The sequence below is a fragment of the Cricetulus griseus genome, chromosome 5, assembly GCF_003668045.3.
Source record: "Cricetulus griseus strain 17A/GY chromosome 5, alternate assembly CriGri-PICRH-1.0, whole genome shotgun sequence".
NCBI classification, from domain to species: domain Eukaryota; kingdom Metazoa; phylum Chordata; class Mammalia; order Rodentia; family Cricetidae; genus Cricetulus; species Cricetulus griseus.
This window is the reverse complement of record NC_048598.1, coordinates 15433067-15457959: the sequence shown is the minus strand read 5'-3', so window position 1 is coordinate 15457959 and position 24893 is coordinate 15433067. Positions and strand designations below refer to the sequence as shown.

The following is a 24893-nucleotide window of genomic DNA, read 5'->3' as shown; positions in this document are numbered from 1 at the left end:
CTGGTAGATGTACTGTAGAATCATTCCAGACAGATGGCTACTTCTCTTGTTCTTAGGAGGCTTTGGGGGAGGCTACATCGCCTGCACCCTCATTCTGTAGCTGGGTTGCTTGAGTGGCTAATCGCTGAGGTCCTTTATTCTCTGTTTTTCCAGAGTAGACTTGTTTTTGACTCTCAGATGGGCCTTCGTGTATTTTGAAGATATTTCTTAGTGTTCTTCCCCCTTGAGGAGTGAGGTTTTCATTCTTTTCCAGAGATATTGCTTGGACTTCCTGCACCAAGAACATCTGAGGTGTGCACGTGTGCGTTCATTATGAGCGAGTATCTCTTTGCTTTGGCCAGAACTTGCTAAATCATGAACTATAAAATGCACACATGTTGTTTCATTCTTGCCCATTTTCCATGATTCTGTTTGTGATGTCCCCTCTAGAAACTTGAACAGCTCAGTTTTCAACACTTGTGCCAAGAAGATTATGTAGGATAATAAACTTTATTTCACAATGTTTGTGGACATAACCTTCCAAAGTGAAGATGTTGCTGTCCACTGGGGAGAGGCTACTACAAGTGTGACCATCTTTGTACAGAAAACTGCAGCTTTAGGCACAGCTTGATTCTAGACCTTGGATGTGAGAACCGAGGCCTGTATGTATGCTTGCCTCACATATATGGAAACCCTCCAGACTCTAAAGTTGTTTTCTGCTGCTGAGGACAGAGCCATGTTTGTGGGGTGGAGTGGGAGAAAGATGGTAGGCTTAGCTGAGATATTGTTGCCTTCTTGGGCAAGACTGTTAAGGGAATAACTCTGTTTTGGGGGAACTGCAGCAAGTCTGAGTTTCAAATGCAGTGTAGAGTCTTTTAACTGAGGAGTGGATGAATAGCTTTTCAAGTGGGTATGAAAGGCGAGAGTCCCTAAAGATCATCTGTTTTAAATAGCACACTCCAGGGACCCAAGGTTTATAACAAAAGGGTAGATATGGCAGAGATGAACCCCCAGGTCCAACTTTGAGAATAAACTGTGCTGGCTGGGCTCCCTGAGGTGTTTGGGAATGCCAATCTTGTTGGCTCTGGTTTGTTAGCTAGAGGAGTCTAGTTAGATATGCTTACAATGTTAGTTGGTATTGACTCTGACCCATATACAAGTAGAAAGCACAGCTGAGCTTGGGAAAAAACCATAGCATACACAATAGGACAGAAAAAGCTATGTCTTCAATGAACAGGGAAGAAATTTGAGCAGAACCCTCTATTGAAGAAACCAGGACACTAGATGGAATATTACAGCCGCAATGGAAAAACAGAAGAGAGAGACAAAAAAAAAAAAAAAAAACCAGAGTATTTAAAGATATAGTGAGATTATACAAATCTCTGATGCTGAATCACTCAGAAAACCCTTGATGATTGTATGCAGACAGGAGGAGTCGAGATATTGGACATATTCAAATAAATCTGAAAAAGCAAAAAAAAAATAGCTTTGGAATTTTGTTTTACAAGTCATGAAGTCCAGGATTAAAAATAAGTTTAAAAATGTTTTAGTGTTTAAAAATAGTAAAAATGTTTTAGATATGTGAATTCAGAGTTAAGCAAATAGAGAGAATACTCATATGTTATTGAACTTGTAAAGAGTCCTCAATGTTATTCTTCTCAGTGAAAGATGAAGTCATGACACATACAAGTATATTAGGTTAATAATCTAGGCCTGCAGGGTGGCAAAGATCCTGGGTCCAGTGACAAGATTAGGATCTGTCCTGATTAGGATTGGCGACTTAGAGCTTGACAGCACACAGCCCTGATGCATCCCTGGCATGTAGAAACGGAGTGAGAGTTTAAAGCTCCAAGCTGTGGCTTCATACAGCCAAGTGATCTAAAAGTCAGGGGGAAACCAGAAGAAAAGTTCCAGAACTTTCAGAGGATTATGTGAGCTCAGCCTGCCAGCCTGCCTATTGGTGTGCAGGTTTGTGGGGAAAGGTTTATGACATTGGTTTTAAGCCATTTTTTTAAGGTTAAAATATCTGAGGGTCCTTCTAGCTAATATTCTTTCCTGCATATCTCTGATTTGGGCAGTTAGGGTAGGGAAAGGTTAATTGACTTTACTGAGGTCCCACAGCTGGTTCTTTGTGTAGACCTGAACCTTGGCTTTCATGTTCACCCATGGACACCATTTGTCTCCTTTGTGTTTCTGAGATTTTCAATTATTTTAGAGCTCTGTTCCCCTAGGCAGATTTCTTGACAGGTGTCAATAGACACATGAAAATTGGTCTAGTATGTATCTAAGTGCTTTTCCAGCTTTGTTGCTTTTTTTTTCTTTTTTGATTGTGTAGAGTTTGCCATTTCTGCCTTTGGTAAGCAGACAGTGTGATATGACGTCAGAGCTGGAACTGCGTAAGGCAGGGCATCATGGGGCAGCCAGCTGACTGAACGTGGTCAGCCCTGGTTCCCTTTGATGGTTTCAGTGTTATGGGCTCTGTTGTTGTTGTCTTTGCAGACATGTTCTTAAGCTTATGCATGAAGGCTGCTGAAGTGCTGAACAAGAATGAACTTAAGGATATCATTGTATTTCTAAATGTTCCCCCCTTGTGTTTCATTATGGCTTAGACCACGGGGCACAGTGTGTCATTTCATCTCACGTGTACCAGATCCCTTCACGGGGCAAATTGGGATTAAGGGAAGTGACTTAATGAAAGCTTCCCATCTTGTTCCAGCTGAGTCTGCCCCACAACTAGTTCTCAGTCAATATGGCATTTATTGAGGGCCCTGTGTCTGCCACATACCAGGATGATAATACCAAATCAGTTTGGTCCGTCCTGTCTCTGACTTGTTTCTGGCTATGATGTGGGCTGATCTGGGCAAAACAGGGTAAATCATGCAATCTAAAGCCACCTGGAATGATGCCAGTTTCCTTGAAGGACCCCCAACAAGGAAAAGCACCTTCTCAGACTGATCTGTGTCCTAAAGATAGTTCCTGTCATGGCTGCATCTACTGCAGATGTCACCCTGTGCCTTCTATGAGCTCTCCTTTCGACCATCTGCCACCCCTAGCACTCTGCGGAATGTGCGTGTGTGCATATACCTGAGGCCTGCCTGCCTGCATGCCTCTCTCTCTCTCTCTCTCTCTCTCTCTCTCTCTCTCTCTCTCTCTGTGTGTGTGTGTGTGTGTGTGTGTGTGTGTGTGTGTGTAAGAAAATGTAAGGAAGTAGGATATTTTTCAACTCCAGGGCATGGATCACAGTTGGTCTCTTGCAAAAAGCACCAGCCCAGATTTAGATGAAGAATGGTGACAGATTCTGGGACATGATGACTTCTTAGAGATACATCCTGATGACCTCTAGAGACAAGAAAACATAGACGATTAAACATAAATGGAAAAGGCCATGATCTGTATTAGAATTAAATGCTACAGCAGTTCCCGCTAATCTAATGTGCAGTCCCTTAATGTTGTTAGGTTTACCCTTGGCAGCATAACTAACAAACGCTGCTGTTTTTCGAGAGTTACATAGGGCCAGTATCCCGACATCTAGGCATGGCGAGCCTCTGTCTTTCAAGGTTAGGACTATGTCTTAAGTGGGAGGGGAATGACTCCATTTGTGAAATGGGTCTTAGGCTTGCTGTGTTTGTGCATTGTCTAGCACTTCAGGGCTCTGAGTTCAGCTGAAATGCACGTCTGGTAGAAGGAAAAACTGGGGCAGGGTGGTGAGAACTGCCTGTGGGCTGATTGCTCCTCTCATGGGCTCTGAGCTCCTATGGTCCTTGATCTCGTTTTCTGAAACTCCCTGCTTCTAGCTGTGGTTGTGACATGCCAACATCAAGCTGATGGAGAGGTACACTCATGCCTTCTTTCTCTGTTTTCCATTCTTTTGTGCAAATTTCTTCTGGTTTGTCTCTTTCTTGCACTCTGCTGTTTCCCCTTTGCTCCCCCACACCCCCTGTTCCCCTTTCTTTCTCTAGTCCAGCCCCTCAGCACTGCATTGATTAAAGATTATGCCCAAATACCTTCTTTTTATTGAAGTAAGCATTCTATACCTTACTGCTTAAAAAAAAAAAAAGGCAGTAACCTTTATCCCCGAGAAACAAACAAAAACTCCAGCAACCCAAAACCTATTAGAAGAATTTGCTTTTGTTTGTGTGGATTTACTAACTAATATACTCACTAGTGTATGTGTTACATGGATTCAATATGCGGACACCGTCCTATGATGGTAATACTGAGAATAGCCATAGCCATAGACCTCAAAGGGTTGCCTACTAATTAGGGAGAGACCTGGAGACAGGAAGCTACAGAATGAACCAAAAGAAGAGTGCTGGCTGCTCATTGGTGGAGTGTGTGCTGGGCCTACATGAGACCTGAGTTCATCACCATGACCAAAAGCCAAAGACAGGAAGATCATAGGAGATTCTCTGAGGACAAGTGTGTTGAGTGTGGGGGGGGACCAGCCCTGGTCACTGGGTGTAGGGTGTGGTCTGCGAATGCTTTCTGTGGCACTGAATCTCAGCTGTGCCTTTAAGGGTGGGAAACGGTGGTGGGGAATAGAACTGCTCGGGGTGATGAAGAAAGGATGCGTGGTGACAGGTCTTGGGAACTGATGGAGGAATGAATAGCCTGTGGTCCACCCGTGACGGTAGGGCTGGTGACTCAGGTTGGGATTGCAATCTGGCCCTTCAGTCTGACTTCGCTTAGCTGTAAATTGAGAGTGAAATCTATTACAAGTCACACACTATTTGACTTCATTTTTATTTGACTGTATATAAAAAAGTCACACAATGCCAGATAGAAAACTTAGGGTATCTGGAGGCTTTTACTCAAATGCCTCCTTTCTCTTTGTTGCAGCTCTCATATACAAATGTGGGCGTGGCTCAGGAGCTGTGTACAGCCTTTGATGGTGGTGGACACGATATCCCCAATACAATCAAAGGGTAGAGAGTGGCCAGGGTTTTCCCATGCGGTAGAGTTGATAACCTTATTTGACAACAGTGGTTCTGACAGGATAAACATGGCACTCTCAGGCTGGAGGGGCACTGGCTACTTTTTCAGAGGATCCAGGTTCAGTTCCCAGTACCCTCATGACTGTTAGGAACTGTCTGTAACTCAAGTTCCAGGGGTCCCAGGAGTGCCCTCTTCTGGACTCTGTAGACACCAAGCATGCATGTAATACACAGACATACATGTAGGCAGAACACCCACACACATAATAAAATTAAGACACAAAGCAGAAAACATACTCTATTACTGATGCTCAACAATGGTCATGGTTAGGGCGGTACTCTTCAATGATGTCTGACGCCCCTTTCTCGTATCTGCTAGACTCCTCATCTTATGTGACATTCGTATGTCACTGAAGACACCTTGAGACACATGACTAAGGGTTAGACATTAAAGCATTGTGATTCAACACACCTGCAAGACAGACTAAAGGGCATAGCTCCATCCTGATGGGAAGATTTTATCCTTCGTCTAAGAATCCTTTGAAAAGGCACTGACTGCTGTGCCTTAGGTTGCACATGTTGGAAGTATAAAATTTAAGAGGAGAATCCAAACTGGTACCACAGCTGGCCCTGTGCTTTATCGTGCTCCTGGGGTCCTTTGCAGAGCAGGCAGGTGGCCCTGCCCCTTTGCCTTCTGCCAATACAAAGAATAAAAGCAAACAGTTCCCAGGTGCTGAGGGGCCAGATGTAAGCCCTGATAACGGCTATCAGGACATGAGCCTCCTTCTTCGTTTGTAGAGTCTCATCACACAGGGAAGACAGTGAAGGAAGTAAGGCTATAAATTAAAGGGGGGGAGGCAAAGCTGCCATGGCAGTCCTCGGGTGTCTCCAGTTGTGGAATTCTCTTTCGCAAGAGGTCACTGAGTCAAATGCTGTGGATGGATAATTTTATGGCCACTAATAAAATTTATAGCCAAAGCAAGCTAAGATAATAAGGGTAATCAAAATGTCCAGCCTCGGGATGGGAGATTGCCATCTTGGCCTGCTTAGGGTGGCTGGGGGCTGGACAGCACAAGGAGGAACTTATCTGTGGGACTCAAGGCCACTGGAATCCTAGAGGTGATTTGTGTGCATTGGAGCCTTGGGGACAGGGCCAGTCCTGGGGTGAGCTTCAAATGAGGTAGCAAGTGATTATATTCTGTGGACAGCATACCAAAAACACTAAGCAAATGAATTGCTGTATTTGAATGCCCTGAGGTGAACCCTACGCCCAAGAAATGATCTGGCCCATGTTGATTTTAGAGCAATGTTAGGTGAGCACTCAGGAATGTTGATGAGGGATGAGGGATGGGGAGGAGGGATGAGGGTCAGGGAGGAGAAGTGAGGGACAAGGAGGAGGGTGGTGTTTTTCTTATGTAAGGGTAGAGAGTCTGACAATTATAATCAGACATCTGTCTTGAAGGGCTTTCTTCATCCCCTGCCCCCAGCCTGTGGCCTCTGACTCTCTTCCCTCCCAGCTCCCTCCATTGACAAATAGACTGGCCACATCTCCAGGTTAGGCTGGGCTAAATGGGAGTCTTGTTTCATTGTCACTAGGCCCGTCCTATAAAACACGTGACATGACCTGTGCAGAGGCACATCAAATTCACTGGAGGGCAGAACCCCTGTGTTCTTGGCTATCTTCTTGGACTCTGGTCCACAAATGATATTCTACACAACCATCTTCTTTAAATGAGACAGCAGGGTGTGGTCCCTGGGGGAGGTTGAAAGGCATGAACTCTTTGGTTTTATGGGATGTTTTTTTATTGTGATAAAATGGACATAATCCAAAATCCAAAGCGTTGCATCTGAACTACTTTTCAGCCTGTGTTAAGTATGTGGCCATCACATACTTGCCTGCAATGCTGTTCATCCAAAACGGACACTGGAAACCCAGTCCTCTCACCACAGTCCTTCCTCGGCACCTCCATCCTACTGTCTATCACTAGAACAGACTGTTCTAGATAATTAGGGTGCAAGAAAGAGTACAAAAATGTTTCTCCATCTCTGGTAGGATACAGACTGCAGAAGGCTTATGTGACCATGCCTCCACAGTAGCACCCCTGGAGGCAGATGCCTGTCTGTTCCCCCTGGTCAGCTGTCTACTGTCCAGGTGCCTACCCAGGGGTCTCTACACATCGGTTCAGTGTTGCTCATCTTTGAATTAAGGCAGCTGTTTGATTTGCTCTATGGAGAGTTCATTCACCTAGTTTATACTTCATTATAACTAGTTTAATCCCAGCTGGTTCTAGTGGTCGCAAACTTGAACACTAACTGAACAGAAGCTTCCAGACTATACCAGGGTCACAAATGAGCTGTAGCCCATCTTCATCCAGAGGAATGTGAACTGATTTGTGCTAATCCTGATCAAAAACTGTTGGCAACTGTAAGTAACAAGTAACAACAAAAGACACTGTCCCAAGATAGCCAGGTACCGATTAAGAGAAAGTGTTATTAGATGCTATTTTCTGGGACTTGAGAGAATGTTACTGTGTCATTAAATGTAGTTAACTGAAGACTGAATAGGAAGCAATTGGTGTCTGCAAATGTCTCCACTTAGGGAATAGATGCTGTTTGGAGCCCCCTGCTGCCGTGGCACAGTCAAAGGAAGGTGGCTTTCTGGGTCAAGAATGTCATCTAAGATAAACCCCATGCTGACACCCACTGATAGCTCTGAGCTATTCTTTCAGTGGGAAAAGTTAAGGCCAGTGGCCTATAGATTGCAGCTTGTAGTGTGGAAGAAAGGTTACAACACCCTTTGTTCTGATTCTGTGCTCAAGCCATAAGCAAATTTGAGAGTCTTGGTGTCTTTGGGGACATGTACAGAGTGCTTGGTGCTGAGGTGTCAAAATTTCAGTATGACTTAAAGACATGTGCCTACCCTCTGGTTAACATGGCGGGGGTGACGTTTGTATGTAGCCTGTGCAAAGCAACCCTACAGCACATCATGGCACATGGATGGTGTGTGGAGGACCATGAAGGATCCGCCCACAGTGTGCACACACACCCCCTCTCCTCACACTCCTCACAGTCACGTTCCTTTCACCGTCGCCCTGTCTCACTTCCACCATCCTCTTCTCCTCATGGAAAATGGTAGTGTTTGAAAAGTGGACAGATGCTGTTAAGCAGTGACGTGGTCTAAATGTGGGTTTTAATAAGAACCAATCCAAACATGACCCTGTGGTGAAAACTTGGTCCACCTGAGTTTGTTATTGGAAGTGGCCTTGAGCTTCGTTTATAATAGGAACAATGATACAGACAGGGAAGCCTTTCTACTAGATTACAGGTGGGAAACGGACGCTTTGTGTCTTTGGATCTGAGTTTTCTCAGGAATAAGTGTGTATTTTCCAGAGTATGTCAAGAGAAGAAAATGTCTAACAGTCTGCACAACCAAGGCACATGGAGACCTTCAAATCAAGTTTCTGGTTAGGAACTGGGTGGCAATACTAAAGCATCAGGAGGTTCCTCAAGGATGAGACAGTACAGAGAGGATGGAGCTGGGGGAGGGGCAGAGCTGGGGGTCAGGACTGTAGCGAGGGCTTGTAGTCACCAACTACTGCCCTTCATGTGTGCCCCCCACCACCTGCACCTGACCTACAAGCCAGAGACAGGGGTGCTGGACAGAGGTAGGGGCCATAGTAGCTCAGGCTATATTGAGGACCGTCTCTCTCTCTCTCTCTCTCTCTCTCTCTCTCTCTCTCTCTCACACACACACACACACACACACACACACACACACACACACACACACAACACACACACACACACACACACAACACACACACACACGTGTGCGCACGCGCAAAAAAAAAAAAAAAAACAAAAAAAACCAAACAAACAAAAACAAAAAAAACTACACTGATGTAGTCTATGTTTAGTTTTCTGGTTTGATTCTCCCCTGCCCTTCCCCCATTTCATGAAGTGAGGAACTTAGCACAGTTTACTTTCTATAACCTCCCAAATCCTACCTGGTCTCCAGTTTGTTCAATACACTTTGGTAACAGATGGTCTGAGGAAGGAATACAGAATGACGTCAGGCAGGGCCTGCATTTCCATTTTGCTGTGTGACCTTGAAGAGGTCATATGTCTTCTCCGAAACTCTCTCCTTATCTGTGAACTGGGAGCAAGAGCCAAGCTGTCTACGTAACTTTTGTTGTCCATCTCCCATGAGCCTTGGAGAAGAGATCGGACTTACCAATCTTAGAGGACTAGCAGATATGGTGATGCCTTTGGTATCTTGAACCTTTCTGCTTAATGTGCGTACAGCTTTGGGATGGGCTATCTCCAGTTGGAAGCCAAAGAAGGAATTTGCCTTGGTCAGATCTTTCTTAACTCTCTCTTATCCAGCAGGCAAGTATTTGTCCCTTTGACAAATTCATTCATGGCTGGTGGGACTATCTCAGTGATAATCGTCAAGGGTGAAGAGAGTAAGTCCTTGATAGCCCCTTGGTGAGACTTGTCCACTGTGTCCACTTGTCCAACATGCCCCAGCGTTCAGAAGCCTGCACTGCAATACAGGGTCGATGAATGGTAGCTCATCTGATTAGCAGGCTCCTCTTTCCAAAAACATCTGGAAACAATATGATTTTAATTGCTGAGTTTTAACAGTGATGTCCACTTCTAAGAGGGCGCCTGGCTCCTCTGACTTTGAGTGATAAAATGTAGCTGGACAAAGCCCAGAAGTTGAATTCAGCCAGCTATCCTGTGCACTGTCTTTGTACAACATACTGCCAGCCAGGGGCTCATGTACAAATTGCAAAGAGGGTAAATATTGAAGTAAATATTGAAGACATCTGAGACACAAAGACATGTTTGCAAAAGTGCCTACCGAAGTGCCCGGTACAGCTAAGCACCAAGAACAACTGAACTGAAAAGGAAGGACTAGAGTGTTCTCAGTGGTATACTGCCTGCCCAGCATTAATGAGGACATGCCTAGCAAAATAATGAAACCTGGGAAAGAAATCCATTTGCTTATTTAAAGGACTGTAGGAAAGAAGATTTAATCAGGTAGATATGAGCAGTAGAAAATAAAAGCAAGATCCATTCCACAAATGTGCTTTTGTTATCCCTGTGTGCTGTTCTCTTGACCTTGGTATAGAGTGGACAAGGCAGTCCTGATCCATTATTCCATGATGTGTAACTTACAGAGTATCACCCAAAGTGTAGATACTGAAGGGAAAATGGAAGCACTCTTTAAAAATAAAAAAAGACCCAAGATACATTAAAAAGAAATATAAAGATGGGAAAGGAAACGTCCACAGAGGATTGGGTGAGAACTGCTCAGTGACCCCACCTCATTCGCGTGCTGACTTTTCTCAGATGTCATTGTAAGTGAAAACCAGATGGGAGCAAGATGCCGTGGGTTTGCGAGTTTGGTTTTGTTCCTGGATGTTGTCCAGGAGAGCATCGTGTACCTCCTGTGGCATTATCATTACTAGCCAGTGAGGACAACAGTGTGTGTGCATGGCACTCTCCTTATTGTCCCCTCTGGGATGTGGCAGCTCTTGGTAGCATAGGAAGCCCAAAGAGGTGACCTATGCCTATGGGAGTTAGGAACCCTGTAGATTACGGGGATAGCATCCTCCGGGCCTTCTCTCTGCTGCCGCCTCTCCAGATGCTCTCATTGGGGTCACATTTCTTTCTTGTGTGAAGAATGAGAGTAAGAAAGTGAGGGTTGGCAAGATTCCCACCGAATAATGCCAAACACCCAATTTAGAGCAGGAATTTAAGCAGAGCGAAGTTTCCCATTGAAGTTCCCTTTCAATGGGCAGTAGAGTAATGGCTCTTCTGCTGATACGGAGAAGTATGAATGGTTTCATGCCTGCTGTTAACCCAGGCTCTGTCATGGCCGGCCACCCGGCTCAGCGACCAAAGGAAAAGGTTCCTGCCCTGGGCTTTCTTACACCTGTGTTTTATAAGTGATGGGAATATTTTCCATTTAGTATTTAAGGGTTGTGGCAGACCAAAGACCTTTTTGTTTAGCTGAAGTTATCCCTGTTTTCATTTGTTTATTTAAACCAATGTTTCCCCCTTTGGAAGCAGGTTAAAACTTTAAAGTAATCACCTAGCACACTTAGAGTTTTACCCCACGATCACCGTATCATGTAAGATGGACATAAGTGTGTTTCCATACCATATCCTTATTTTCCCCAGAAGTGTGGGTCTTTCTAGCAGACTGTGGGAGATAACAAAAGCAACCACTGGAAATAAAATGAAAAAAGTCTCTGCTACCTAGGAAGTTGAAGGGCAGTCTATGCTGCAAGATACCTATTCTCAAACAAACAAAACAAAGACACAGTATGTTCTAGTCTTATTTCTGTTGCTGTGATAAAATTTCCCGACAAAAAGTAAGTCAAGGAAGGGAGGGTTTATCCGCTCCCCAACAATTCCAGGTTACAATCCACCGTAGCAGAGAAGTGAAAGGAGCCAGGATCCGACACAGCTAGTCACATCATACCCCCAGATGGAGCAGAGCAATGGCCGCATTGCATGTCTACTTGCTCTGTTCACGTTTTTTCACTTTTATACAGTTCAGGGCCCAGCCTATGAAATGTCACCCACATTCAGGGTTGGTCTCTCAATGTCAGCTAACCCAACTAAGAAAAAGCCCCCCACCCCAACCTGATCCAGGCCACAGATGGTATCAAGTTGACGGTTAAAATCAACCATCACACCTTACTAAGACTTTAGCCAGATATGGTGGTACATTCCTGTAATCCCGGCACTTGGGAAGTGGAAATGGAAGCTTGAAGAGTTCAAGGCTAGTCCTGGCTACATACCTAGTTCTAGGCAGCCTGGGCTGTAAGAAATCCTGTCTCAAAAACAAAAACAAAGAACAAAAAGAAACAAAGCAGAAATCATTCATGGTCCTGTTAATGGATCCAAGGAAAGGGAAGTCAAAATGTCCTAAACCCTCCATGAAAAACCACTGGCAATTCTTGGTAGCTGTTTCTAATTTTATCTGTGTCTGTAATCCACCTGTCTTCTCCCAGCTGACCCCAACCACTGCTCCTGAGACCCCTTTATCTGAATCACTGGGTTCAAGCAGGCTTGCTCATGCCTTCATCTGCTGAACCTCTGCCAGTTCCCCCACTTTGTGAGCACTTGGGGCCTTCCTGGTACCAAGCTAGCATCAGTTCATGTCACAGTTAAGATCCTGGCCTTCGAAGAGCATGTGGCTAATGAGTGACACTTTCCCCACCCCTGAAAGGGAAAGTAGGTGTAATGCAACCCACAATGTTGAGGTTATTTTACACCATTATTTTAAATGGAAACAAGGAAGTGACCTAGCTAACATGCTGGGAAATGGTCACGGAAACCCTGTGTACCCCAGGTTAAGAGTGTGGGTGGAATTAAACCCACCCCATTTTCCAGACAGATAGCCGCTGGCAATGGGCAGAAATTCTGTGAGCCCCAGGTAATGAGCTCCATGTCATTTTCTTTGTCAGATCTCCCAGCTGATGACAGAGACGGGCAGAGAGGGACTGACCGAATCGGCACTGAACCGCTACAATGCAGACAAGCCTGCAGCCAGCAGTGTCCCTGCCTCACAGGCCTCGTGTGTGGCCAGTGAGACTTCCACAGGTACCTCGGTGGCTGCTTCCTTCTTTGCACGGTAAGAGATGCTCAGACCTTTGGTTCTTTTGGATACACCTGGCTGGTGACCTCTTGTATGGACTCAGTTGAAAGTGTCAGATGGCATTAGGACTGTCATTTGAGTTGGCATTTGAAGGCAAGGTTTCTCAACGGGGCACTGTTGACATTGTGAGTCAGACAACTCTGTGTTGAGAGAACTGGCCTCTGCATTATGGTGTTCTCTGCAGCGTCTTTGGCCTCTGTTTCCTGCAAGCCACTGTACCTTTCTCCCTACTATGTTCTGGAATAGTCAGATGTGCCCTAGGTTGAGAACCACTACCATGAGAGTGTATGGCTCTAAAGACGGTCTTCTTTGGGGTATGGATGTCATAGGTACAGACCTGTGGCCAGTGACCCCAGACTTATCTGCTCATGAACCTGCCAAAAAGAGACTATTAAAGAGATGGCAGGTGGATTCCCTCTTGACACACTAGCTGCACATATAACCAATCAAACATTGGATAGATAGCTAATCATAGGGTGTTTAAAGCCACAAGAACCCAAATTGAAAGGTATTTGAACTATGTTGTCTGCCTAATTTTAGCAGCAAGGCAGAGACAGGGCTGGAGACAAAGGACAGCTGAGTGGGACAGCAGGGTTGGCTAATTCAATCCTGTGATTTTATGAACAAGGGAACTGGGGACCAGGAAGGTTCGTCTGAGTTAATTCATAGCAGAGACAGAAATAGCAGATGGTTGGGACCTCTGCTCCACTCTTCCTAACTCATTCTTTACTTGATACTTGGAGCTAAACCTTAGAAAACTTTCTCTAAGATTCTCAGGCTCCAGAATAAACAGGATCTGGAATAAATAGTACTGGATATGGAGTCAGAGGGCTTAAGTGCCTCAGTTTCCACATCTATAAAATGGGGATGATGTCTAGTTTGAAGATTAAAATTTGGTGATGTTAAGTTATTAAGAATATCACAAAAGTTTAATTTCATGTGGGCCTGTACAATACACCATGGGACTTTCCTTAAGTCTAGGAATAGTGGCATTCAGGTCACAAATATAAGGAAGGGGCTCTGACTGAGGAAGGGACAAGTTAGGAGAGGACAAGAGGACCAGTGTCCTGGATAGAGATATCATCCATACTAGGTGGCAGGGAGGGCTTGTTGGGGGGCCAGCTTTGAGGGACTCACGGTATCAAGGTGCCATGTTTATTCTCCTCTGAACATTTGGACTGGCTTGGATATGGGGAAAGTGACAGAACATACATGTATGCTGGTCACCTAGCAAGGACCATGGTTAGCTCCACCTGTGTGTGACTCTCAGTGATGTCTGGATCACTGAGCAGAGAACCCAGGCTCACTGGGATGTTACATCCCTGCCATGCAGAGCAGGAATGAAGAAATGTAAGGTTTTAGGAGGACATGAGCTAGATGATCCCGAGACACAAGAAACCTATCGGAGTGTAGCCACAGGTGGGTGAACATTGGCAAAGGAGTGAGAAGTCACTGCAGGTAGAAATCTTTTGGGTCACTGGGTAAAAGGCCATTTTGATGACTCTGTGGAGTACCTGTGTGTGTGAGCAAAGGCTGAGTGAAACCTAAGAATGGGAGGAAGCTGTCTCATAGCTCTTTGGGGATGAAGGAGAACTTGCCAAGGAGGACAATTCGCATATCACTTAGAGAGTGAGGCGCCTGTCAGTGAGGGAGGAGAAAGCTGTTGCGGGTGGCTACCTGGTCTCTATGCTGGAGGGAGCACGTCTTCAGTGCTCTTTGGAGCTGACCTTTCACATTCTAACTGGAGGCTCTTTGAGTATGAAAATTCAGTGCTTTGGAGGATTCCACACAAATGTGCCAGACTTACAAAACAAAACACCTAAGAAAGGTTTGACTTGGGAAGACTTAAGGGACTGGGGTCCTCGGTGGGTTCCGTTTAGAGAGAACAGGTGCCGGGCCCTGAGATCAATAGGTTGGTAATGATGGTAGGAGGCTCTGCAGAGGATGCCAGCAGTGAGTGGGGACCCCAAAAGTTGTCTCTTCAGAACTTTAGGAATTTCAGGGCTGAGCTTTCATAGAGGTGGGAAAGATCGAGGGGGTTGCCTATCCCTTAGCACACACACTCTTCACTTTATTATTTACTTACCTGTCTTTCCATCTGTCTATCTATCTATGTATCCATCTGTCTGTCTGTCTGTCTGTCTGTCTGTTTATCTATTATCTATCTATCTGTCTGTCTATCATCTATCAATCATCTATCTGTCTGTCTGTCTGTCTGTCTGTCTGTCTGTCTATCCATCTATCATCCATCCATCCATCTATCTATATGGGTGTGTGCACCCCCATATGCATGTATGTGTAGATCAGAGGATAACTCAGGGGAGTTGGTTCATTTCTTGCACCATCCTGGTTTGGGGACTGAGCTAGGTCATGAGGGTTGGTGGCATGAGTGCTGAGTCCTCCTTCCGGCCCCTTTGTATCTTCTTTGTCGTGAACATTGATAGCAGCAGCTGGAGCTTGATGGTGTGAGCTTGTCTTCAAAGTGTACAGAGGGGCAGAGTGCCATGCAAAAAGCCCATGCACACACTTTCCCTCATCCCTTACCCATCACCCCAGCTTGTCACTGGGTCTTCCTCCCTTCCGTAAGCTAGGCAGCATGTGAACAACCTGCCTGTCATGAACAGGCACCTATAGCAGATAGAGAGATTCATCCAGGATCCGCAGTGTCAAGAGACAGAACCAGGGATCTATCACATATTTGGATTTCCAGAAGTCCATGAAGAAGGATTTATAAATTTCTGTAGCAAGATCACAGTAACTCAGGGCCCATTGTCTTGTTCCTGCTGCTCTTGTTCCTTTAACACCGATGTTCAAGATGGGGAGATTTATAAGGAACAAGAGGTTATTTCTTTCTGTTATAGAGACTGGGAAGTCCAAGATCAGGGTACCAGTGTTTACGTAAGGGTTGCTGTCTGTTTCCAACATGGCGTCTTGCTGTTCTGTCCTCATGAAGCAGAAGATAGAAGGGCAAGAGAGACAAAGTTGCTTCTGAGCTGCCATGGTCTAGTGGCCTTCTGAAGGCCCAGCCTCAAAAGACCAGGACAGTGGGGATCCAGCTCCAATGTGAGTTTTGGAGGTGACACATTCAAATCATTGCATTTGTTGAATCTAAGAATTAAAAAAAAAAATCCTTTCTTTAGCTAATAATTCTGTAATTCAGAATTTTAGTCCACTGTTCTTGGGGGGAAAGAAACTTTAAAAATAGTAGCAGTTCAGGCTATGAGTGTTGTTTGGTGGAGAGGGTTTTGCTCAGCATATGTGAAGCCCTGACCTGGATCTTCAGCACTGCGTAGACAGGGCAATGGGGTGCATACCTGTACTCTCAGCAGACAGGAGGTGTAAAAGTTGAAGGTCATCCTTGAATGCATGGTGAGTTAGAGGTCAGCCACTCTGCCTCAGAGAAAAAGGTCTTAAAGTGACTTCGGCCCATGTAAAGAAGAAATGGGTAGGTCTGTCCTCAGATTGGTCAGTCATATATTGGTATTGAGCACAAAGGCCATTTCAAATTGTGACTGTTAGCATCCGTTTTACATCACTGAGAAGAAATGATGATGTAGGTAGGATATGGTTAAATTTCCCCATGTGTTGACTGTTCACTAATTATGTCCTTTGCTTTCTGTCATTTAAAGTACACAAAACCCAATGGAGGGGAACCCTGTCGTTGGGGTTGAGGCAGTGGAAATTTCACTGTTATTTGAAAAACAATGAGCAGATCCTGTATCATGCATGGAATTTCCTCAAACCTTGGAAAAGAAACCGAATCCTTCAGATGACCTCATGTCTTCATATTGAGTTTCATTCCCAAATAATCCAAAGAACCATAAACAATTGTGTTTTTTCCCTTGTGTCTCTGTCCCTCCTCCTGTGACCCTCTTCTTATACTTAAAGACTTACCATTTGGAGATCCAGTCACAGTATTTTTTTTTTCTGTTGATTTAAAATATGTTTGCCCTAAGTTTGAATATTCTAGATAAACTCTAGTGTTCAATATAGAGATGCCCCCTGTGATGGCTAATCCTGATTGCCAACTCCATTGAATTGTGAAGTGAATAGTATATCAGTAAAACTCACCCCTGGACATGTCTGGGAGAAATTTCCAGAGGCAAGAGGACAAAGCCATTGGGACATCAGTGGGTGGATCAGTCGAGGTCTCAGTGTATTCACAGATAACAAGATGATGTTATGTGGGGAAGGGTAGGAGGTGAGACTTAGTTGGAAAAAGTTGGCGCTGTGGACATGTCCTTGCAGGCTGTAAGCCATCTGGCCTCCTTCCTGTATTTCCCTCCTCTCTGTGCTTCCTGTTTACCAGTAATTGAAAGTCAGCCACACATTGCCACTGTCATGTTCTGTCAAGAGTATGGGGCAAAATCTCCATGGACTGAGCCTTCTGAAATGTGAGCTAAGATAAATCCCGTCTCCCTCGAATTGTTTATAGCAAGGATTTTGATCACAATGATGACAATAACCAAGGCATCTTATGTTCATTTTGTAGCATCCATGTGCTCTGCCTTCTCAACTGCCATATTGTCCTGTCCTTTCATGAAGTTACTGTCATGCCCCTCGTTCTCCTCTCATCAGCTCCCTGCAGGGGCAGATCATAGTGTCACGATACACGTCACCACTTTTCTCACCTTTTGTCTTTGATCCAAACTTGTTCTTTTCCTGAGGGATGTTGCTATGCTGGCATCCGTCAAACCCTCCCGTAATTCCTTCCATCTTTGTCTTTAAGTGGCTCCTTGACTGCCTGACAGTTATCGCCAAGTCTCTTGACCATATCCCTGACTGTCATATGACTGATTGGAACAGTAGCTCCTGGGCTGGAGATTCCCATTGTATTAAAAGCAGGTCCCAGGGTCAAGGGTAAGCTGTTGTAGGGGCCGACTTTGAGAGCTAACACAGTTGTCAGGGCCATGTTTCCCTCTGGTCAGGCCCCAGTCCTAATGCCACATACGCACATGCAGCTATAGTTATGACTGTCCCCGTTCTTATTGCTATTACATCTAGACAAATACAAACAGATCCTGGCTTGCACTGGCGCCAGCAAGGGCTTTGCATGTGTGATCTTGGCTAGAAGAGGCTCCCTTCCATCCCTAGGTACTTTACACAAAATAGTGGCACTTGGTTGTGTGCTCTGAGTTTATTAAGTCCAAGAGGGATGAGGAGGATCACAGGACTGCCCATAGTCGGTCCCCTTGTCCTCTATCAAATACAGTTCCCTGCGGGGACACTTGCGAAACACATCAACAACCATTACTGGAAAAGACCACCTGAACACAATTGGTCTCAGGAGATGCAGGAGGAGAAAAATGGAGCCAGGTACACACAAGATTCGTCTCTTGCTTGCTGACTTACAGTGTAGAGACGGAGTTTCGTTTCTGCCTCTGGCTTTACTGACTGGGACAGCTAATTTCTAGGACTGTGTTTATGATTAGAATTCTACCTCAACAGATTTTTTTTTTAAATCACCCAAAATCTAAAACCACATAACAAGAGCTGTGTCAGAACCTTCAGGAGCTCATTCTGTAGAAATTCTCTGTTTTTTTGTTTTGTTTTGTTTTTTCAGTTTCTTGTGTTTGCATAGCCTCCTAACTCTTGCAGGTCTCATTCGATAGACTGTCCTCTCCCCCTCTCCCATCACACTAGCCCTTCCTCCATTCTGACTCTGCGGATTCCACAGCTTCCCGTGGAAGCAGGACCACTGTGGCACTTCCTATGGGACACTGGTGAGGGCCAATGTGCACAGTTGTGTCACTTGTACATGGAACAGGGCACCCAATTGTGAATGGGCCTTAAGTGGGGCCCAAACACTACTGGCTCCTGTGGAGGCTCCTGCAGGGTTCCGATAGGGGCATCTTTTCCCTAACCACCTGCCGGAGTGGCCTGGGTTCCAGGTGCTCCAAGCTTTCCTGCCCCCTTCCTCAGCAGCTAAGCAGAGCCAGGCCAAACTATCACCCTCAGGATCTCTGGCTAATGCACTCCTGGCAGGCTTAGCCTTACTCTTCTTAGAAAAGGTTCTGAGCACTTCTTGGAAAAGAAAGAACTGTTGCTCATGAATATGGATGATGTGAACTTTTAGGAGTTGTAGTTGTATAAATATAGTTTCACTTAAAACTCACCTCAGTGGCAGTGTGAAAGGAAGACATTAAGAAGGAGCCAAGTGAGTCTTTGGTGCCTTTGGATTTCCGAGGCCCCAGGAAACAGTATCAGGTGTAAGTTGCATGAAGAAATACCTCATGATTGCCTGAGACATGGCAAAAGCAATGCAAACAAATGGCTGAATTTAGTGCCTACACTGTGGAGCCTGTGTTTGTTAGAGGGAATCTGAAGGGCTGGGGAGTTTGGATCAGCATCTAAGAGCACTTGTTGCTCTATTAGAGAACCTGCATTTGAGTCTTACAATTGTCTGTAACTCTAGTCTTGGAGGATCTGATGCCCTAATGTGCCATCCCAGACATCCATCTAGACTGTTTGTATTGAGCAGAGCAGAAGTGGTACCTGTTTGGTACATACCAGTGTGAGACCCTGCACCCTGCACCATCTCCTGCTATGGAGAGCATGTACTGTGTGCATCGCCCCCCAGCCCCAAACAGGGATCATGTCTAACATCATCTTGCTGAGGTGTTTTCTGTCATCTCACAATATCTAGGGACCGTTTGGAAAAAATCCCTGGCCATGCCTTGTGCTAATGTTTGAGGGCAAAGTGTCAGTGAACCCATAGCATCCCTGGGATCCTTTTAAACTGCTTTCTGCATCTGTGTTTTGATTGTCTTTTTACTGGTGTTGGTGATAGCCTGAGAAAGACCCTGAGCAGTGCAAATGGGAAAATGGTCCAGCTCAAGGCTTAACCCCAAGCCCCAAACTAGACAGTTAACTTGACCTCTCCAATCTTTGATTTTCTCTTGTTCCTGGATATCATCCTGTCTACTTCACAGTGTCATAGTGAAGGTTAAGATAGCATGTGATCATCTGAGTCTTAGAGATGATATTAACACAGAACCTGCTACAGAAGGATAGAGCCCTGTCCTGGGTGGGAAACTCAGTGAACCCCCCATGTAGACACTCACATGGTACCTGACTTTGTCTGGCCCTCGTAATCCTGCCTGATAGCTACCCAAGACTCAATAGCTATTGCAAAGATCTGGCTTCAAGCCTCAGAAAGGAAGCCACCTATACAGGGAGTGCAGACCAACAGCTCTTAAAAACCCATAGGGAGATGGAGTCCTTTGGTAATGAGGTCTCCAAAGACTGGAAGGAGAGAAGGGCAGCCTTGAGGCCATGCTCTTGTGGTTTTAGTTAGTCTACTACATAATTCTTGATATTTGAGGATGTGTTTGCTTGCTTGCTTGCTTCATCTGTTCATTGAGTCAGGGTCTTACTCTGAAGAGCAGGTTGACTTTGAACTTACTATGTAGTTCAGGCTGGTGTTGAACTTAGGATCCTCCTACCTTTACTTCCCAAATGTATCCATTACAAGCATCCATCATCACATCTGGCTTTGAAGGTGTTTTATTTCTTAGGTTTTATGTGCCTGTTATCCACTTCCCTAGCACTGGGATTACAACTGAGTACCACCGTTGCTGACTTTCACACATGGGTTCTGAGTCACAGAACTCAGGTCACCCTTTCTGCATGCAAGGCAAGTACTTTACTGACTGGATTGTGTCCCTAGCCCCCAGCTCTTGACTTTACAGTCCAGACAAGTTGGTCTCTAATAAAGGAAAGGAGAAAAAGAGGAGGAGCAATAAAGAATTCTGTCACTAGATAGAAGTGGGAGGAGGGGATCAAAAGTTCAAGGCCAACCTACATTTCAAGTTCAAGGCCAGGCTGGGCTACATGACTGTGGAAAAAAGAATTCTGTTACCCTAGAGCGCAGTGGTGAGTCATGCCACAAATGCCACAAGTCCAAATTGTCATGACATTGACCTTGTAAATCAACCAAAGCATTAAATTAAATCAAAGTGAAAAATTGAAGATACTCTTTTGCTTATGATTTGAATTTGGGGGTGACGTACAGTATGCTGAAAAGGAGTGGAAGCCAGGGTCAAGTACAGAGAAAAAGGGGGACGAGAGAGACGGCGCACCTCTGCTACCGCCCTGCTACAGCATGCTCGCAACTGGTTTCCTCTTGTCTGTATTTACCCATTTGGAAAGCATAGCAGCTTCCATGGTCTGAGGCATTCCCAAGCTCAACACACCATCCTCATCGTCATACTTTTAGCTTCAAAAGTGTCCCCGAGTTCACCCTGTTATCGCACCATCACAGACATGGAAACTAAAGTACAGAATGATGAGGGAAATGTGCTGGTGTGTAAGGAGTAAGTCCAGAGCCAGAGATCCAGAATGTCAGCTCCAAAAGGCAGAGACAGTTGTCTCTGTTCATGGCTGAAGCCCCAAGAAACGGTTGTTGACTGAATCATTGACTGTTCTCTGCCACCATGATGTTCTGCCTCCAAAGACCAAGTTTGTTGAGATGGGTTGGAGAGCCAATGTGAAAATGGCAACAACAACATAAAGAATGGACGTCAGAGCTGGGAGGTAGCTCAGTTTGTACAGTACTTGCTGTGCAGTCAGGAGGAACTGAGTTCAAATCTCCAAGTTTTTCTCTGTTGAAATGCTGACAAGTTGCTGCGCTGTGTGCTCAAGAGGTGAACTGTACCACTCTAGGGCGCTTTGAGGAAAGTGCATCCTCTCCCGGTATGAAAAGTCATGCCAGGAACCTAAACAGCTCAGTTACCTAACTTTGTTTCCAAGAGGAGGCATTGTAAAGGAACAGAGAGGGGATGCAGCCTGGGACATTAAACCAGTGGAAGAGTCACCGGGGAGGAGGACTTCTTAGTCACCTGAGGAGCACAGCTGATCAGGGCTCTCCATCTTCTTCCTTCAGTGAGCCTCCCTGCTTTCTGTTGCTTGCTCGCTCTGATTGATTATTTTAATTCTAAAGCTGTCTTAGTGAAGTATGTAAAGCATTTGGGGATAGAATCATAGGGAAGACATTAGAGAAACTAAAGATGTATTACACCGTGCAGCGCTGGGTGGAGGCTGAGCGGGCTGATGAATGACGTTGTTGAGGGAAACAGATCCATCCAGGGCGCTCTCTGTCTGTGCCTTACCCAGGAAGTAGGAAAAGAACAAACTAAGGGACACGGCCATGATGGTTTGGCCTGAGACAGGTCACGGGGAGTCACACAGAGATCTGCTTGGTGTCTCTGCTTCCTCTTCTGGGATGACGTTTGTATTTTCTGCCTTCTGTTTCTTCCGGCTCATGACTCTGGTGGACGTTTCTGCTACTTCTGCCTGTGCTCGTGAGACCAGATGGGTAGCCTCGCTTCCACACCCCCAGGACTGTGCTCCCATGACTGACACTCGGAGAACAAATGTCAAAAGAATGAATCACGTGGGCTTGAAAACGCAGGTCTGTCTTATTTCTCCGAAGAATAGAATACGCAAAAGAAACTGTGGGGTGGTGCTTGTAAGATAATTTATTGTGGGGCCAGAAGATTAGCGCTATTGATAGAGGTGATTCAGATGGATAAGCACGTGGGAAAATTTTCATTGTTGGTTTCCACATGGTTAGACTCAGCAGTGGCTACTTCTGATAATTGCCCACCATTTCCTTTAACCAATGGGAGTGGGTGGGATGTCAGATTGGATGATGATGCTTTTTCCCCCTGGTACCCGACCTGTTTGTTCAGGAAGCACACTGAAATTTGGGGAAGAAGATTTTTGTGAGCCTAGAAATAATGGCCTATGTCATTTTCTTGGCATCTTCCAGAACCAAAGCCTTCTCAGGCAATGGTTTGTCCTTTTAAAGCCCAGTGAAGGAAAGAAAAGGGCTTGGCAGGGACAATGAAAGGAATTGTCCCGGGGCCTGCAGTGAAAAAGGAGATAATCAACACACGGCAAGCCCCTGTGGATAAAAAGAAAGTGATGAAATATAAACCATCACTCAGAATCTATTTCCAGTGTTTTAGACACTTCAGGAAAAAAAATGTGGTTCATTTTTCTCAAATAGATTTCCATGCTTTATTATAGCTGTCTTTCTGGTGCCCAACCTGAAGTGCTGAGGTAGCATTTGTGGGAGAAAACAGATGGTTACAAAACAGACTGAAACCTGGTTACACAGAATTTTAGAGTTATTGTCCAGGGTTGAAAGAAAACTCAACTGCCCTGCCTGTACTCGGAACACCTGGTGTTTAAAGTCCCAGCCTCAACCCAGTTGTCAATTCGAGGGATGCTTGCAAGGGAACCCCATATAAGATCCTGGAAGTATATATCATCTGTCTACCCACACACACACATCCATCCATCCATCCATCCATCCATCCATCCATCCATCCATCCATCATCCATCATTGGTAGTCCACACTATACTGCACTAGATACTTAGGACACTACAATAGAATTAGGACAGCCAATTCCATCATGGAGATCTCAGTCCATCGAGGACAGTTAGATACAACACACACGTTCAGGGCAGAGTTCACCAAAACATCTGGTATTGCCTCACTGGAGGCTTAGGTGGTTAGATGTGAAAGGTGTGTTCCCAGCATTCACTATTGTCAGAAAGTCTTCTCCTTCATTTGCTTACTAGTCTGATGCCCGAATCCCTTTCCTGAATGTACCATCCATGGAGAGAGGTGAATGTGTAACTCATTCCATCTTTACATGACCCAGTTTCAGTGAAAAGCCTGAGCTCCTGGCTACCACAAACAGCTTCTGGGGACTGCATCTTGGGATAACTGTGGTGTATAGAGATCGCCAGCTTCCTCCCCTGCTTGCTGGAGAAGTCCAGCCTTCAGTTCAGAAGCAGTGTCTCTTGGGCACTGTGGAGCACATCACCTCCCTTGCTGTGCCGTGGCTGCCGTACCCAAGACTGTAGGCCTTTCTTCTAGACCCGCTTCTTTAAAACTTACTCTTCCTGCCCAACTGTGTCCTTATGGTGGGCTCCTTTCTTTGTCTTCTGTGCCCACTTAAGACTACCTACACTCTCAGCCAGAAGTTGTGCTATCTCCTTCTTGAGCCTGCAGGGTGGCCAGTGCTGGTTCCTTCAAATGATGACACAGTCCCTCTGATTGGCAGCAGTGCCAGGAAGAAGGACCATCTCACTTGGGAGCATGGATGTCTGGCAGCAGGTTCAGAGAAGTGCCTGTCCACCCCAGGCTTTCCTCTGTGGAGTTATGGTGAATGTCTGTAGTTGCAGGAGCCGGCACTCCATGCTGCAGGGCTGGGTGTGACTTAGTGATAGAGAGCTTGCCTGGGCTCTATCCCCAGCACAGCAAAATACTACTGCCTATTAGGGAGGTTGGGCTGTGGCTCTGTGGTAAAGTCCTGGCCGACCAGGGTAAAGTCTTGTATGTCCACCACCACAACGACAGCAAAATAAACCTGCAGGGCTGGGCCTTTCGGTGACAGCGGATGCCCTGCCCAGTTGCTGCATAATACTGATTGTCCTACCTAGAGTCAGTCCCAAGTTTCTGATGAAAACACCCAGCATTCTGTGGGGTCTGTCACTCCCCTCTTGAGGCCTGTAGAGGTCACTCCTGGCTGTTGAGGTGTCACCTGCTGGCCCTCAGATGGGATTTGTCCCATACCCACTCTTCTCAGCTGGCCTTCTATACCCCGTTTCTCATACCCTTGCCTTGACACAGTGAGCCCAACCCTCAAGCCTTTTGAGTGAGTTGGACCACCCCCATCGCATCACATTCCTCGCGATGCTGGACATTTGGTTTTAGCTTTTATAGCAAAGCCAGAGAGCATAAGACTAGATACCATGAATCTTCCTGCCGTTCTGATGGCCAACCACAGCCTCGGATACCTGCTGCGGATTTATTACTTTGCATGTTCTCTGTTTCCGTTCAACATAGGCACGTGAGGAGTGCTGATTTATGGGGCTACGTGGTTGAGGGTGGGAGCAGGAAGCAAAGGGCTCTTCCAGCTGCAGTAATTTTAAGCATCGTTGGTATTTCTTTACACATCTGGAGGGGATCCTGATGAGTGTATTGCTACAGGAGCTCGTAAATTAAAAATAACAAGAGTATTTCCTTTACACCTGGAGCTTCAAAATCACCAGTCGTTAATTCTGTGATGCACCCCCTTCACAAAAGAGGCATTGAGGGTGACCGCCTAAACATGCTCTTTGCTCACAGCCCTGAAATCCAAGCAACCATTCACTCCAGGTCTTTTGACCTTTGCTTTAAAAAGTAATGCAAGGTAAGCAAAGTCATTATAGGAAGCATAGACTCCAAGAATTTAATCTCTCTCTCTCTCCATCCCTCCCCCTCTCCCTCCTCCTTCCTCTTTTA

At 45.6% G+C, this 24893-nt stretch overlaps 1 protein-coding gene across 1 annotated transcript in view; it reads left to right on the top strand.

The window, feature by feature from the left end:
* Kif26b (kinesin family member 26B) overlaps positions 1 to 24893 on the top strand; it is a 399825-nt gene that overhangs the window by 169357 nt on the left and 205575 nt on the right. Inside the window, exon 4 of the mRNA XM_035445669.1 lies at positions 12401 to 12567. Within this exon, the coding sequence (XP_035301560.1) occupies positions 12401 to 12567 (167 nt within the window). The remainder of the gene's footprint in view (positions 1 to 12400; positions 12568 to 24893) is intronic.